The sequence below is a fragment of the Emydura macquarii genome, unplaced genomic scaffold, assembly GCF_026122565.2.
Source record: "Emydura macquarii macquarii isolate MOO-44397 ecotype Brisbane River unplaced genomic scaffold, CSIRO-AGI_Emac_v2 contig_2636, whole genome shotgun sequence".
NCBI classification, from domain to species: domain Eukaryota; kingdom Metazoa; phylum Chordata; order Testudines; family Chelidae; genus Emydura; species Emydura macquarii.
Genome location: NW_027132773.1, coordinates 46,357,653 through 46,374,703, shown reverse-complemented (window position 1 = coordinate 46,374,703; position 17,051 = coordinate 46,357,653). Strand labels below are relative to the sequence as shown.

Genomic DNA, 17,051 nt, shown 5'->3' with positions numbered 1-17,051 from the left:
TGAGTAGTCCCTTTGAAGCCGATGTGACTACTGATGTCCTTTAAAGTTAAGCCGGTGCATAAATACTTTCCTTACTCAGGGCTTTGGAGCAATGATCATCCTCCTCAACGACTGCTTCAGAGACAGGGAGAGGGAAGAGGGGGACTAGGCAGCTGGGTGAGGGCCTGTTTTCTGGGGAGTTTGGGGATGTAGTGGTTGGGCAGGCATTACTTGGGTTAGAGCTGGTCCAATTATGGATTGTGATAAACCCTTTTCCAATTCCCCACCAGGATGCCAGCCATATGGGGTGTCTATACTTATTATTAGTTATCAATTGTATTGCCATATCACCTATGCGCCCCAGTCATGGACAAGGCCCCCACTGTGCTAGCTGCTGTATAAACACAGAAAAAAGCACAGTCTGAGCACCGAAGCGCTTACATTCAGAGTACAAGACAAGAGACGATGGGTGGATGCAGATAGACAGACAGACTGGGGATCACAAGGAAACAATGAGGCAATACTGATCAGCATGGTAGACCGTGGTCTCAGCCTGTGAGCAGCCTCCCCTTTGTCCAGCTTTTTGTAGGCACCCTGGAAAAGGCGAGGTTTAAGGAGAATAACGAGAGAGCTTTGCACAGAAGAACAGGGAGCTCCTTACAGGCGTGGAGGGCTGCCCGGGGGAGAGGGCGGTGTTTGAGGTAACATGCCGGCACTTGTTTGAAAATGTAACTAGTGGGCAGCGAAGGCTGAAGCTATTGGCAGAGTGCAGGCAGAAGTTGGCATAGAATAATAGAATTGAAGGGCTGGAAGGGATGTCGGGAAGTCATCCAGTCCAGCCCCTGTAGTGAGGCAGACCAAGGGAACCCTAGAACATCCCTGATGTCCAACCCGTTCTTAAAAACCTTCAGTGATGGGGATTCCACAGCTTCCCTTGGAAGCCTGTTCCAGATCTTAGCTACCCTTATAGTTAGAAAGCTTTACTTAATATCTAACCTGAATCTCCCTTGCTGCAGAGTAAGCCCATTACTTCTCGTTTTACCTTCAGTGGACATGGAGACCAATCAATCATCAGTCTCTTTATAACAGCCCTTAACAAGTTTGAAGACTGGTATCAGGTCCCAACTAAGTTGTCTTTTCTCATGACTAAACATGCCCAGTTTTTTAACTTTTCCTCATAGGTCAGGTGCTCTAAATCTTTTCTCACTTTTGTTGTTTTCCTCTGGACTCTCTCCAGTTTGTCCACATCTTTCCTTCAGTGTGGCACTCAGAATTGGACACAGCTGAGACCTGAGCAGTGTGAGCATATGAGAACTGATAGGTGGCTTGGAGATAGGCCTCGAAAGTGAAGTCAAATAGCTTATGTTTGTTGCATATACTGTGTATAAGTAGTGTATTTGAAGCATGTACATACACAATGCTGAGATGTTTTCTCAAATACCACCCACTTGCATCATTGCTCTTGCAGACTCGTTAGCTTCTACCGTTCTTTTTCTTGTAGATTAACATTTTGTATAAAGAACTGATTATCGGCCAGAAATATCTGCTGTCACTTTTAAGTGCAAACATTCGTATATACACCATTGGAGACTTGTGCCTGCTCCCATTGAAGTCAATGGGAATTTTGCTATTGACTTCAGTGGGAACAAGCTCTTGCCCCAGCACAGTAAAATGTTTCTGAAGGGACAGACAAGTCAGTTTTCATTTATTGTCAAAATACAAATTTGATTACAGTGCTTGCATGATTGATGCAAATTGGGGTTTGCTGTTATCTCAGAGAAAAAGAATAAGGTGCCTGTCTGCCTGTACTGACGTCTCAGTTGGTGCCAAAGCACAGTGTATTGGACAGTGCAAATAATGGCTCAGGTTGTCAAAGGAGCCCATTGGATTTCAGCGGGAGTGCGGTGACTAATTCTCTAAGGCGCCTTCGAAAACCCCAGGGAACATGTTTTTGTTCCTGAATTAGCATTTTTTCTGTCCCATCTGGCAGTCCAGCTGGATACTTTGATTTTCAGCCCATATAGCTTTTTGGAAATTGTTTACCCTTCTGTTCTCATCCTTCCTTTTCAGATGAAGGATCCAGTCAATGTACAGAGCGTCCTCCTTGTACGAACAAAGACTTTTTCCAGATCCATACGCTGTGTGATAAAGAAGGAAAGGTAAGTCAAAGGTTCACTCAGTTTCATCTTATTCTCCAGCTCACTGAGACATTTGTGATTTGGTGGTTCGAACACAGGACAGGGAACCAGGAATTTCTGAATTCTTATCCTGCTTCCAGCACTGATTCTCTTAGTGGCCTTGGGCAAGTCCCTTAACCACATTCTCTATCAGTTTATCCATCTGTAAGTGTCCCTCTGTCTTGGGTTTTTCTAAGATGTCTATCATCATGGTATGGAAGATCCTAATCTTGTAAACACTTGCATGTGTGATCAGTGATCATGTGGGATGACGCGTGCACATAGAAGTTTGCAGAATCAGGGTCTTGATGGAAATAACAACATCCATGTGCCTCACAGGAGCCTCCTGAGAATTTATTGACTGGAGCTAGATAGTTTAAGCCAAGGGCGACCAGATCCACTGGCTCTTTTAGAGGGTGAGTTGAATTAGGAGTATGCTAGTTTTGTGGCTTTACTCTCATTCCCCTTCCCCACTAGTCTCATGGGAACTCCTTTGCCAAAAATCTGTGGGATTGTAGGTTAGATTCAGAAGTTCTAGTCGCCGCTCAGTGTAGCATTTTCCCCTGCAGCTTTTGCAGAAACTTGGCTGATCTTAGATTCATCCTTCAGAAGTACTTTGCCCAAACCCTAGATCCTCTGACCCCAAGAGGCCCTCCCACTTCCCTTGCATCCTGAGGGGGTAGCAAGTCACCAGTCTCAGTAAATCATCAAAATCCACGCTAGCGATGCCCAGCTGGAGTGATACCTGCTAACAAGATGGGATCTTTCAGCTAAAGGTTGGCAGCCGATTACACCCCTCTCTGTACTTGCACCTGCTTTAATAAAAAACATATTACAACGTTCACTTTCAGAACATGGCAGCATGTGTAACCGTGACTTAGCCCTGGTCTACATTTACCTGGAAATTTGGCGGCAGTTGATGGGAGTTACGCAAGTGACGCAGAGTAGCTTGCATAACTCCCATCGACTGCTGTGCTTCCCTTCTAGTTTTAAATTATATCATAAGCTCAGTAGCGGAATGCTGTGGGTTCATATGTGTATGTACAGCGCCTTGCACAATTGGGTGCTGATCCTGATTTGTACCTTTGTGTGCGACTGCAATACAAACAATAAATAATAATAGTAATAACAGATGCTTGTCCTCTCTGAAAATCAGGTCACTTATTTTGGTGCCTCGGTATGGATTTAGGATCCTGGCTTCAGGAATCCACGCAGGGGGATGATGGCTTCCATGTGTAGGAGGAAATGGGGAGGGGAAGAAAGCTCCAGATGTGGCATCCAAAGTGCAAGAGAGGCCCCCTGCTTCCAGTGGTAAAGAATCCAAACTCATGGGAGGGGATACAGAGAAGGATGGGGCAGATAGATCATGGGATTAGCGTGGAGGGAGTCCAAGGAGAGTTTATAATGAAGGTGATAGAGGGATGGGGCGATGCTACTGGACTGAAAGTGCAGTCTGTGTAACATGCTGGATCTGCTGGAGTTTAGAGTGTAGGGACTTAGGGAGCCTAGGGGAGCTCATTGCAGTAGTCCTAATGGGATTGATTTCAGCCATGTGAACCTAGCAATTTTGTCAGACGAGCCAGGGATGAGTGTGGGTGTGCGTGAGTTGTGTGCATGCCTGTGAGTGTGTGCGTATGATAAAATGACATCCTACCCTCTCAGTCTCTCCTTTATCTGCCTGTCTTGACTCTCTCAGCTCCTGGCTACACCATAACTTGCTCCTAATGAAAGCTTCAGATGCTGAATCCTTCTGCTAGGTAAAAAGTCCTCTTTGTCCCACGTCTCTGACTCCACCAACACTCTTCACAACTCAAACCTTTGCTTTGCTCTTAAGGCTTGAAATCTTGGAGTCCTCTGTGAACCCAGTCTCCTCTCTCCTCCTATGGCTACCTTGTATTCATTTAACATCACTGTCCACAATGCTCTTAATTGGTTTTCATTTGCCATATGTGTGTCCCACCAAAAACACCCAAAGCTTTCAGGTGAGCGTTAATTTTGAACTGGATTAGCTTTGAGTCCGACTGCCACCTAATGTAATGCGTGGCTCAAATACCTTTCGGTTTCAGACTCGGATAATGTACAAATGGATAGAGCCTAAGATCTGCCGGGAGGATCTTCCTGATGCATTGAAACTGCCTCCTTCTGGAGAGAAGAAGGATTGCCCACCATGCAACCCTGGGTTTTACAACAACGGATCGTCTTCCTGCGCTCCTTGCCCTCAGGGCATGATTTCCGATGGGATACAGGGTATGAGGCCTATTATCTGGTGAACACACCTTCTCAATGACTCATGGCAGTTAGTTGCCTACAGACTTTGCTTGTTTTTCCCGAGGCTGTCAATTGTTTGTGTATTGCCTACATTTCTGTGACGTGTTCTCTCCCTCCCCGCGTCAGTCAGTCAGTCAGTCAGTCAGTCAGTCAGTGTTCTGTTCCATAAAATAAACATCGGTTAAATAACATTGGAGTGGAGTTGGAGAGGGAGGGAGGCATGGAGAACATGAAGAACAGGAGTGCCCCACTTGATCCCAAAATGCCTTGTTCTAATGTATTGCTGCCATTATTTAATGTGATCTCTCTGGGCTGATATGAACATATTTAAAGTTATTTTTAAGGTCTCTGAGAAATAGAATCATAACCATTGCAGACAGAAAATTCCTTCTAAGTCCATCCTTCTTCCAGTGCTGATTTGTTCCCTACAGTACATTGGTCCAGCCGATCTGATATAAAGTATTGTCAGCAATGTGGACTCTGTCATTCTAGCTGGGAGAAAGTTCTACACCCTAAATTCTAAAGGTCCGATCCTGTGGGGCCGTTGGCTGTTCATTTGGAAAAGGATTAAAATGGTCTCTTTTGAATTGTGTCTTCAAGTTTGCTCACAGCTACCCTGAATGAAGCACTAATGGTTATGGAGTTATTGTTATTTTTTTTAAAGCGCTGTGTTTGATGTTCACTTATGGTGTCTAATTTTCTTTTCCTGCCTTTCTCTTCCTGTAGAGTGCAAGGCTTGCCCTGCTGGGACTGAACCAGCTCTTGGGTTTGAATATAAATGGTGGAACGTTCTGCCGGTCAATATGAAGACTTCCTGTTTTAATGTTGGCAATTCAAAGTGTGATGGAATGAATGGTGAGCCAGTCTCTCTATCTTATTACTTATCTGTCTTTCATGTGTGCCGCTCACCACAGTAGCTGAGTGCCTATCACGATAAGTATATGTGCTTTATGCAGCTCATCCCAACATACAGCATCTTTTCCTCCTCTCATTGCACAAGGATTTGATAACTCTAATAGACCTAAAACTTGCTGAATACCAAAAAAGAGGAAATAAAGGGCAATATCTTCAGCTAGTGTAAACATTTTGGATCCATTGACTTCCCTGGAGTTACACCAAATTATATCAGCTGTGGATCTGGCCCATGGTACACGGTTATGCATCTAGAAGTCTATATTATACAAAAAAAAGTCCTCTCTGAGTTCTCTTTTGGTTCTCTCCGTTTGTGCCTGACCTAATGCTTCATGATCACTATAACTTTCAAGGACATTTTATTAGTGTTTTTGAAAACACACAAAGTTTTCGATCTTTGCATCAAGCTAGTCTAGTGCCTTCAGAGCAGTCCCGTGGCACGTGCACTGAGATGGCGGCAGAGAGAGGTCACAGAACACCTGTGAAAATATTCCTGTTAAAAATTTTTCCAACCCATCCTTCTATTAGTGCCTCTAAGGCGTTGTTTCTATGCTGTTCTGTATAACGGCCCTGGTGAACAACTGCTCTCTGTTTTTTATAATCAGACTGCTAAAATGATGTAATTCAAGCCTTCATTCAGCAAAGCACAGGTGCTTACATGCTTTGTTGAATAGGGATGAATTTAAGCATGTGCTTAAAACTTAAGCACATATTTTCATAGATTCGTAGCTTTTAAGAACAGAAGGGACCATTATGAGCATCTAGTCTGACTCTTGTATGTCACCGACCACAGAATTTCAATTGCTTTGCTAAATCATGACTTCGAGGTGACATTCACATCTGAAGTTGACAATTAATAGCTAACTTCAGGAGTTCCAGGAGAATAATGGGTTCTAAGTTAGATGTTACCACTCAGCAAAAAGAGATCTTGGAGTCACCATGGATAGTTCTCTGAAAACATCTGCTCAATGTGCAGTAGCACTCAAAAAACCTAGCAGACTGTTAGGAGCCATTAGGAAAAGGATAAATAATAAGGCAGAAAATATCATAATGCCACTATATAAATCCTCCACACCTTGAATACTGTATGCAGCTCTCATTACCCCAACTCAAAGAAGATATATTAAATTTGGAAAAGATACAGAGAAGGGCAACACAACTGATTAAGGGTATGGAAGCTGTTCCAGATAAGGAGTGATTAAAAAGACTGCGACTATTCAGCTTATAAAAGAGATGACTAAGGGGTAGTATGATAGAGGTCGATAAAATCATGAAGGGTGTGGAGAAAGTGAATAGGGAAGTGTTATTTATCCTTTCACATAACATAAGAACCAGGGGTCACCCAGTAAAGTTAATAGGTAGCAGACTTAAAACAAACATAAGGAAATACTTCTTCACACAACACCGTCAACCAGTGGAACTTGTTGCCAGGGGATGTTGTGAAGGCCAAAAGTATAAACGGTTTCAAAAAAAGAATTAGATACGTTTATGGAGGATGTGTCCACCAATGGCTATTAGCCAAGATAGTCAGGGACGCACCTCCAGGCTCTGGATGTCCCCATTCTTTTGACTGTCAGAAGCTGGAACTCGATTATAGGGGATGGATCATTCGATAACTACCCTGTTCTGTTCATTCCCTCTGAGGCATCTGGCGCATTGACCACTGCTGGAAGAGAGGATCCAGGGCTAGATGGAGCATTGCTCTGACCCAGTATGGCCATTCTATGTTAGCTGGTAGCTGTTCTTAATTTCCTTTCTTTTAAAATAATGGATTAGAACTTTACAATTTATTCCAAAGATTTTTTTAAAATAATGTATTGACTGAATCATTTTGCAAAGTATGTTCTACAGAGAGATTTGGACATTTAAATAAACTGGTTTTTTTTGTGAAAAATGGATCTTTTCCTTTGCAGGTTGGGAGGTGGCTGGTGATCACATCCAGAGTGGGGCAGGGGGCTCTGACAATGATTATCTTATCCTGAGCTTGCATATCCCAGGATTTAAGTAAGGAACATAATTTCTTTGTCCGTTTTTCTTTTATTCTCCTCTTGTTCCTGTTTCACATTGGCTTATACTTGGAATTCATTGGCAAGAAAATTATTGATTCTCCAGTACTAGATCATCCATAAGTAACTCAACCTGTATTTATTTTGACTGGGACTGTTGGCAACATAAACCCTGAGTCTGCAATCAGGCTTCTTCTTACAACTGCGTGGCGTGAAGTCACTGCAATTCCACATAGGTGTAGGAGCTGACCTGTATGCACGTGATAGCAGGATCAGGGCCTTGCCCAGTGACTAGGGGCCATTTTATGCTGTCACTGAGACTGGAGCAAATTAGGTGCCATTCCACTGAAGTCAAACCAATAAGATCAGAATCAGGCCCTATGGCTATGACCCTGCAGAGTTTACTCATGGGAGCAGCCATTTGACTGACTTTTATTTTAAGTTAAGGGAAAACAACAAACAAGAAAGGCAAAAAAAAAGTCTCCTTGACAGAGATCACAGTGTGTGAGGAAGAAAAGTGTTCTTTAACATGTGATGGCTCTGCAAAGCAGAGGACTACAACTCTCATCAGCCCCCTCCCCACCTCACATCCCCTTTCAGCTCCCTCCCCACTGCACTTTCCCCTTCCCTTGGCCTGGTAAGGGGAACGTCCGAAACGGGAAGTGGCCAGTCTCTGTTTGGAGGTGGGAGTCACATGGCAGCAGGGAGCTGGAGAGAAGACCCCAGAAACTGTGGACAGAGCTGAACGTGGAATGGGCTGTGGCTACCAGACATCACAGCTGCGTGCAGATCTGTATGGGACTTATGGGGGAGCAGCAGTGGCTGGGCAGGAAGCCAGTGCAAAGGGGCCCAATGAGAGACACTAACTAAGCCTGCTTGGAAACCTGCAGATGCTTTTTTGCTTAAATAGAGATTGGGGTGGAGAGGGAACTCCAGGGATTAGTCCTGAAGAGCTCTGCCACTCAACTGGACTGCCCCAGGAACCCAGACAGAGACCACTATTGCTCAATTGGAACTGTAATTTTTTAAGCCTCTGTTCCTAGAGTATCTGCAGCCTTTCCCCTTTCCAGCCAGCCCTACTGAAAATCTTTCCCTTAGACATGTGTCTGTGTGGTGATTGGGACCCACGAGGGTTACCCACAAGGCCGAGCTGCTGAAGCACCTACAATGTTTGCCGCCAAGACATAGTACATTGGGTATGTTACTGGCACATTAGGGTACAGAGTAACATCAGTAATTACAGTGTGTTAGCTAATGTACTGAAATCCAAGTGCAGACAGGGCATTTTGTACTTTAACACATTATCTGATAAAGGTCACCCCTAGTAGGAAGCCTAGTGTTTATCTTGACCAACTAACACATGGTAGAAGAGTACCTTTTCTTCCTACTGTGGAGATAATCAATATGACAGCTACCTCTGCAGATAGTAGAGCTATTTAAAAGTACAGAGAAACCAAAATATAACAGTTCCATACACAACAAGTGGGACCTGCTCAAAGGCCTGATCCAATGGCTTTTTCCTTCACCAGGCATTGGACCAGGCACCACAGAGAAAGGGTTCCAGACTCAAACCATGTTTTGAATATTGTAACGGAATGCTAAACTGTATTATACTATTCAGCCACGCGGTGCCGCTGCGTGTAAAAGCTCTTATTTAAGGTAACCTTAGCCATACCAGGCAGAGGATTAAAGGATCTTAGATTGAACAAGAAGTACATGACATGGTGTAGTACATTAGTTCCAGAGGAGAGCAGAAGCAGAAGGAAAACATCACAAAGGTTGCAGACAGAAGGAATAGCAACAAAGCTTGCAATCAGAAGGAAAAAAAAAACAGAATTTCATCAACATCCTATTCTTCAGTGCCCCAGAGAAGCTCAGCTTTGATAAACCTTCAGAATGGACAGACTGGAAACAATATTTTGCAAGAGTTTGTGTTGCTGCTCCACAAGGAGACTGATAATATTCAGATGTCGTCTTTAATTTATGCTATGGGGAACCAGGCAAAGCATGTCTTTAAATCCTTTGACTTTACTGAAGACAGTCACAAAGATGACTATGAAAGGGTTCTGGATATGTTTGATGCATACTTTATACCACAGAGAAGTGTGGTATGTGAAAGAGCATGTTTTCACTAGAGATTTCAAGAACTAAGGGAAAATGTTGAATGTTTTATAAGAGTTGAAAACTGATTTTTTTGTAATAGCAAAGCATGAAAATATCAGACAGCTGTTGATTGGGTTAACAGATAAAAATATTTCGCAGCAGCTACAGTTGAAGACAGACGTAACTTAGCCACAGCTATACAGTAGCAAAGCAGTCTGAACTAGTCAGATAGCAGAACAAAAGGCTGGAGCAACTTGAAAAACCTGAAACTCCCTTAAAAGCTGTAAATGGACGCTTGAGTGCTAAAAGTCATTATAAAACCCCTGAGGCAGGGGTGAAAGAGAGAAATCCCAGCCTATGTGAACAAAGTGTGAAAAAATATCATATCCCAAGAGATGATGCATGTCCAGCAAGAGGCACAAGGTGTAATACATGCAAAAAATATGGACATTTTCTGGCTTTTCGCTGCACAAAAAACAGTCAGGGAGCTGACTCATATTACAGCCAATCAAGAGCAATTGTTTCTGGGATCTATCACTTGTGATGACACAAAACCTGCCTGAAGAGTGAAACTGAACATTCACAGAAAGACTGTTGACTTTCAGATTGACTCAAGAGCTGACATCACAGTCATTTCAGAAGGATTTACAATCACTTTTAACAGCCTCCCAGAGCTGAAGTCACCTGACACTGATTACCCAGATTACCCACAAGTGAATGGAGAGGCTGAGACCGCTGTACGGATAGCCAAGAAAATCCTGCAGCAGGAAGGTTCATTCCTTGCTCTTCTGAGTTACAGATCAACACCAATAGTAGCTACTGGATATAGTCCAGCACAACTCCTGATGGGAAGACAACTCAGGGTATGTCTTCACTGACGACGGCAAATTCACCGCCATCAGATCGATCTATCCGGGTCGATTGAATGGTCAGTGAAGACCCGCTCAATTGATCCGGAAGTCGACACGTTAAAACTACCACCTCAAGTGGCGTAGCGCTGTGTTGGGAACACATTTCCTATTGGTGCAGCGCAGTGAAGATGCTGTGTAGAAGAGGAGTTACGAAGTCGACGGGAGTTACGCAAACTACTCAACATAGCTTGTGTAACTCCTGTTGACTGCTGCCGAATTTCCAGGTAAGTGTACACCTGTCCTCAGTTTCTTTTCCAAAGTTGGAACAGTAGATCTGTCTTCAAAGTGTCCAGACATAGAGAGAGTAGCCAATTGGATAAAAAGGCAAAAAGAGCCTACAAACACTTTTACAACAGACATCACTCTGAGAACTGCCAAGTCTAGAACCTGGTGAGTGTGTCAAATTGGATGGAGAAAAAGGATGGAAGCTCCTGCTGTCCTAACCAAAAGGAATTCAGCATCCAGATCATATGTGATTGAGACTGACAGTGGAGAGTTCAATTGAAACCATTGAGAGCTACAATTTATTCCTCAGAAAGAACAGAGCAAACTCCACAGATGGCGGATGTAGAACAAGAAGATTCAAAGATTCCAAGCCAATCACAGCTAGTTGTTGCAACTCCTGGACAGCCAGATGACCTAATTGCTATGTGTTTGGGTCATGCAATTAAAAAAAACAGTACAATTCAGAAACTCTTAACAGATTGACATGGTGACCCGTATGTGCCTAGGGTAGCACACTTGAAAATGCCAAGGTCAGGGCAGGCTGCAAAAAGGAGAGCAGATTTTACCAACGCTGGTGGCTAACACTGAAGTTAGATTCAGCAACCAGTCGCAAACAGTGCTCCTGATTCCCACACTGGTTATTAAGAAGCTAAAATAAGAAGTTACACAGTCTCCTTTATTGCATTTCAGTCTCTGGCTCCCAATCAGCAACTAAGTCCAGTAAAGTGAGATGTTATTTAAAACTCTGCTCACTTTATAAAATGTTCTCCTAATCCCCAAAGGGTCAGCCACATTTGGTTTGAAAATCACAGGATACATAGAGTGCACAATCTGTCAAATCCCAAATTAACGGTTAATGGTTTAGCAGTATGGTTGTGCTATTAGCATCCGAACATTTGGGTACATCACTCATACAAATTAATACTGGAGATCAGTTTGTGGGAAGCGAGTATAACCATGGGTGTGAATTCTTCCTCTAGACTGTCAATGACTGGTAATGATTTTAGATGTAAATACAGTCTGGGGTTCTGTTTTAGTCCTGTGTTTTGGTTAATGCAGTGTTGAAGTTACTGTTGAAGGTACTGTAGTGTTTCAGGCCTTGTCGAAACACAAAAGTTGTACTACTTTAATTACAGTGGTATGGCTAAAGCAGTACAACCTCTGAATGTAAAGGCTGCTGTATTGGTATAAAGATGCTTTATACCATTTTAGCTATTCCTATAGGGGAAGGGAAATAAGTTATGCCACCATAAGGCACTTCTATAGCATTATAACTGCATGCACACTAGGGGTTGTGCTGGTAAAATTGTATATTTATTGTTAATAAATAAATAAATAAATCACCCTCACCCCAAATTGAAATAGTGATACTGGTACAAAAACAAGTTACATTAGGAGAGGTTTCATGTGAGTGAATTTCTTTATTTCTCCTGTTGATTAAAAAAACAATTGACATAATTGACTGCTAGGTGTCCTTAGAGCACCCATTAAATATTTCCTTTCCTCTCTGTTAAACAGACCTCCAACATCAGTGACAGGGGCAACTGGGTCAGAACTAGGACGGATTACTTTTGTTTTTGAGACCATCTGTTCAGCAGATTGTGTGATGTACTTTATGGTGGTAAGTGAGACCTGTATCCTTATGGCAGACAAATGAGTTTGGTATTCCACATACCTCTTTAATAGCTGTATATAGTCATGAATTAGCTGCACTAGGTTTAGTATGACCAAGATTAAGTATGGCATTAGTTTAATATCTTCAGTGCCCTTGCAGGGGGATTTAACAGGTCTTCTCTATTACTCATGATATGAGCCTTCTCTTTCCTGTTATATGATTATTTTAAAGGACTAAATTTACAAAGGACTAAACTCTCTGTCATTCAGTCCATTGACAAAACTCCCATTGACTTCAATATGATTGGGGTTTTGCCCCTTAAAATATAATAGTATCATGGTTCAGGGTACAAGGCATGGGACTTGGACTCAGAAAACTTGGCTTCTATTCCTGATTCTGCCACTCACCCACTGTGTACCTTTGGGGAATCACTAAGGCCTCATAGCTATTACTGCAACACATTGGCATTTAACATTTCACAGCCTCATTCCTCAATATTGTTTTTAATTTTTACTGTGAACGTTTTTAGGATGTTAACAGAAAAAACACGAATGTGGTGGAATCCTGGGGCAGGACGAAGGAGAAACAATCCTACACTCAAATTATCTCCAAAAATGCTTCTTTCACATTCACATGGGCTTTCCAGAGGACTAACCAGGGCCACGATGTAAGTATTAGATGCTTGTGTTACATCTGTGTTTAACCACGTAGCCTCCTCTTAACATTTGCTCAAAATGCCCAGAACTCCCCCTCTACTCAAGCCTGTTTCTCAGTTAATTTATAGAGAAAGCTGGCAGACGGTAGCCCTCCTGTCCAACTTAACTGCCACTTTCTGTCATCTGGATTCGTGGTTATGGATATATCAGACTTCCAATAGTGGCTGAGTAGGGAGCCGGAAAGTGGATGGGTAAAAAGGAAGAAATGACATAGAAAATAGAGAGGAGATGGAAAAGTTATGTAAATTCCTAAAAGCAAAATATCTTGGGTTTGTTCCAAAAAGATTAATGATCCAATTGACTCCCCCTCATTTCAGACCCAAATTTACTTCCATCTGACACAAACTAGGTGTTATCTTGCTTTAGAAATGGTTAACAGAGACATGAAAAATGCTGAATTGGGAAACTGAGGACAGAGAAAATGTTATGGATGCTAATGGAATGAATCCCACTGCATAAACTTCCTGTGCTTGCACTTGTCCGTCTTGTTATGCCGTTCTCAGCTCCCTGCATTTGGGCAATGATTCAGCAAGATACTTAAGCACATGCCAACCTTTGACCTCAGGAGTAGCCCCATTGGAAAAAGTGTGAAAGAACTGTCTGTGCAAGTTTTCTTTTGCTTGAAATTAGGCATGTGCTTTAAGAACCTTGCTGAAATTGGATTTCAGCCTTTTCAGGTTTAGAGGCATGTTGGGAAAGCTTTCACCTGTGTGAGCAGCATCTATATTGCAGTTAACCCAAGGTCTCTTTAACCCTGGCAGTGTTAGGAAGCAGTAATTATATACAGATGAACTCTGTAGGTTTACCCCTGAAGGTAGCACAGTGCCTTTTTCTTCAATACTGGTTATGTGTTAAGAGTTGGTTCACCTCTTCCACCAACCTCAGCTCTTTGTTGAGGATAACCCAAGAAAGATTTCACTGTGTATTTGTTTTTGAGTTTTCCTGTGTTCTTTGTAGATTGTTCTGGAGTAACGAGGCACTGTCATGCGATATCTAGTCTCACATTCATAAGCCAACCGGTAGTGAAACTTCCTCTGCCAGTAGTTCTTCTTTGGGGTTTTCAAGGTAGTTTCACCGATTGTGGCCTGGTGCCATGTTCCCCAGGCAGCAATAGGGACAGTGAGTCTTCCATCTCTCTGTATAATCTCAGGCAATTCTTCCACAATTTTCATTTTAATGTCCTGTTCCTGCATTTTTGTTAGATTTTAATAGTTGTGAGAACTGACAGAATGACAGCAGCCAACTATAAATACGGGCATGTGCTGCGTTGACCCGCACACACACTACTGTTAATCTCCCATTACGACCCTGGAGCTCTCCTCAGCAGAGACTGCCATTCATGCTATTGTGTTACAAGTTCTGTGCTGGTTTTGTAACATGAAGCACATGCCTCGTGGAGCTAGTTGGAGAGCACCAGACATTGCAGTGGGGGCTTGAGACAAATCTCAAGGTCTTTGAAAGCAAAAGGCTAGCACATTCATCTATTCCACCACAAACCAAGAGAAGCTATTCTTTTGTTATTGAATTAAGCACGAAGGCCCACTCAGTACAGTAAATATTGTTAGGGGCAGTTAAGTGCCTAAGCCAGTCTTCTGCTTCCCATTTTTGTGCTGACTCCTGCATGTAGGCACCAGCAGATTGCTCCACGATACATCATTACAACAGCTCTTTTAAGGACCACTACTGGACCAAATATACATTGTTCCATTTATAATACAGAATAGATATGCACTGTTGGAATTAAGACCAAATCATCACCATCTAACGATTGCTTGATGGCTTATGTGAAATGAATTGGTAGAGCAGTTCTTAGTAGGCAGATCACAAAGCCATTATCACCAAGTTGGCATCATGGTTAATAATCTCAGCAGAGATCGGACTGACTCAACATGGAGACCAGTTCTCTACCAGGAATCTTGGTGATGTGGTTGTGAGCAACCATGCATTCCTGCTGCCTTTTCTGAGGTAAAGGACTTAGCCTTCAGGGCTGTTAACCCAGGAGAAAATTCACTTTAAACATTTTCTTTAAACAGGCAAAAAAAGAAGACAATTCCTGATTACATTCCCCATTTCTCCAGCCTCGCAACATGAATTAGCTAAACAAATGTATATACATTTCAGATACCATATTCTTATCCCTCCGATAGGAATTTAGGAATTACGTTAGACCAGTCAGGTGTTGGTAATCACATGCTGTAGAAGCCAACCTTATGGACTTCATATGGAAACAAGCTTGCAGCACTACAGGTTGTGAACTTCGTACCCTAGAGTGAGGTGGAGGTGGAGAATGGCCAGGAGTTGTAGGCATATGTCTGTCAATTGAGGGAATGTCTGAGCACACGCCATCAGCCAGGAAGCCACTGAGTTTTAGTCGTTGCTCTGAAGTTGTCTCTTTCTGTGAGCTTGGACAGTTAACCTTCCTGCCTCAGTTTCCCCATCTATTAAATGTGAACTCACCAAGTCGCTATTCAGAAAAGCATCTTAGCAAATGCACAAGTTAATGGGACTTATGCACATTGTAAGTCAGTGGGTCAACTCACCAGCCAGTGCATTAAATAACATTCTCAATAGCAGCAAGATTTCCATCCCTTTATTTCAGCGTTAAGTTTCATTTTCCAAATCAAACCAGTTAAACCTAAATCAGACAGACAAAGTAGGCCCTTTTTCCTGACCCAGGCTCTCCTGTAGAAGCAGGTATCAGTGGTACCACTCTCAGCTAAGCTGCTTGTTGGCCTTTAATCTTAGGACCAGATGACCTGCAGGCTATCACCTGATTCCTTGCCTTAGATCCATCACCTGGGAGGCAGCTTATTAGTCACAGGTGGGGACTAAACCCAACTCCTTTAAAGGGCCATCCCACCCTCTGACACACATGTTTAAAGTTAAGTACACGCTTATATGTGTTCCTGTAGTTGGGGTCCTACTGCAGAGGATTATCTGAGCATTCAGGATCCTGACCATGCTATACTACAGCTAACTGGTTCAAGTGTGACCCTAAAGCAGCCCTTGGGTTATTTTGCATGCTCTTGTTTCAGAGCAGGCAGTTCATACACGACGTGGCAAAGATTTACTCGATAACGGTGACCAACGTGTTGGATGGCGTTGCCTCGTCTTGCCGGGCCTGTGCACTGGGGTCCGAACAGTCTGGTTCATCTTGCGTTCCCTGCCCCGCTGGACACTACATTGAGAAGGAAACCAACCAATGCAAGGAATGCCCAGCCAACACGTACCTGTCCATACATCAGGTGTATGGCAAAGAGGCTTGTGTCCCGTGTGGGCCTGGCAGTAAAAGCACCAAGGTACAGAGATTGAATGTGGTTCTTTCCCTGACTAAGGGCAGAGAGAGGAGGTTGTAATAAAGCACTCAAGCTTCACTGTAGAAATTGCCACTAGATTGCTAGTACTGTGCTGTAGTTAAAACCAATGTTTCATAGCTCTCAGTTCATCCCTGATGTAACTTCTGTTTGTAAACTTGTGATGACATGCTACATTTGTGTTTCTACATGTCCTGCAATATGTAATGAAGCCCCCGTCTAGTCCATCTGCAGGGATTGCATCTGGGATGCTGGGATCTAAAAGCCACTCCTGGCTGACCAAAAGCACCAGATCCATTAGTGCAAGTGTTGTAACTGACTCGTAAACTGCTGTACCTCATCTGTAAGGGACAAAGAGCAACACTAGATGAATTGGGGTTTCCTAAGCTTGCCACTGCCCTCTGCTGGCTGGAATTCCAGACTTGCTCAGATTGCGATGTAACGCTGGTAGCCTACAGTCCATACAAGCTGTGGTTAAAATAACTTGGAATAGGAGTGGGAGCTCCAGCCTAGGAGGAAGGGAAGGTGAGAGCCAGGGAGGTAGGAGGGGCTCTCCCTTTACTTCTAGCGGACGAGGGAGAGTTTTGGGGGGTTAGTAACTGTCCTGTAATATTTACCTTCTCTCCTTCCCAAAGGACCATTCCACCTGCTTCAGTGACTGCACGCTCTCTTACCTCAGGGACAACCAGAGCCTGAATTATGACTTTACTAACCTCAGTGGGGTGGGGTCATTAATGAATGGACCCAGCTTTACATCCAGAGGGACAAAGTTCTTTCACTTCTTTAACATCAGCCTGTGTGGGAATGAGGTACGTGTTGACTGTT

General features: G+C 43.2%; 1 protein-coding gene across 1 annotated transcript in view; it reads left to right on the top strand.

The window, feature by feature from the left end:
• Window positions 1–17,051, top strand: part of ELAPOR2 (endosome-lysosome associated apoptosis and autophagy regulator family member 2) — a 126,776-nt gene that overhangs the window by 83,887 nt on the left and 25,838 nt on the right. The window contains exons 8-15 of the mRNA XM_067564007.1: window positions 2,050–2,138; window positions 4,223–4,403; window positions 5,151–5,279; window positions 7,250–7,340; window positions 12,100–12,202; window positions 12,726–12,863; window positions 15,948–16,211; window positions 16,862–17,035. Of these exons, the coding sequence (XP_067420108.1) occupies window positions 2,050–2,138; window positions 4,223–4,403; window positions 5,151–5,279; window positions 7,250–7,340; window positions 12,100–12,202; window positions 12,726–12,863; window positions 15,948–16,211; window positions 16,862–17,035 (1,169 nt within the window). The remainder of the gene's footprint in view (window positions 1–2,049; window positions 2,139–4,222; window positions 4,404–5,150; window positions 5,280–7,249; window positions 7,341–12,099; window positions 12,203–12,725; window positions 12,864–15,947; window positions 16,212–16,861; window positions 17,036–17,051) is intronic.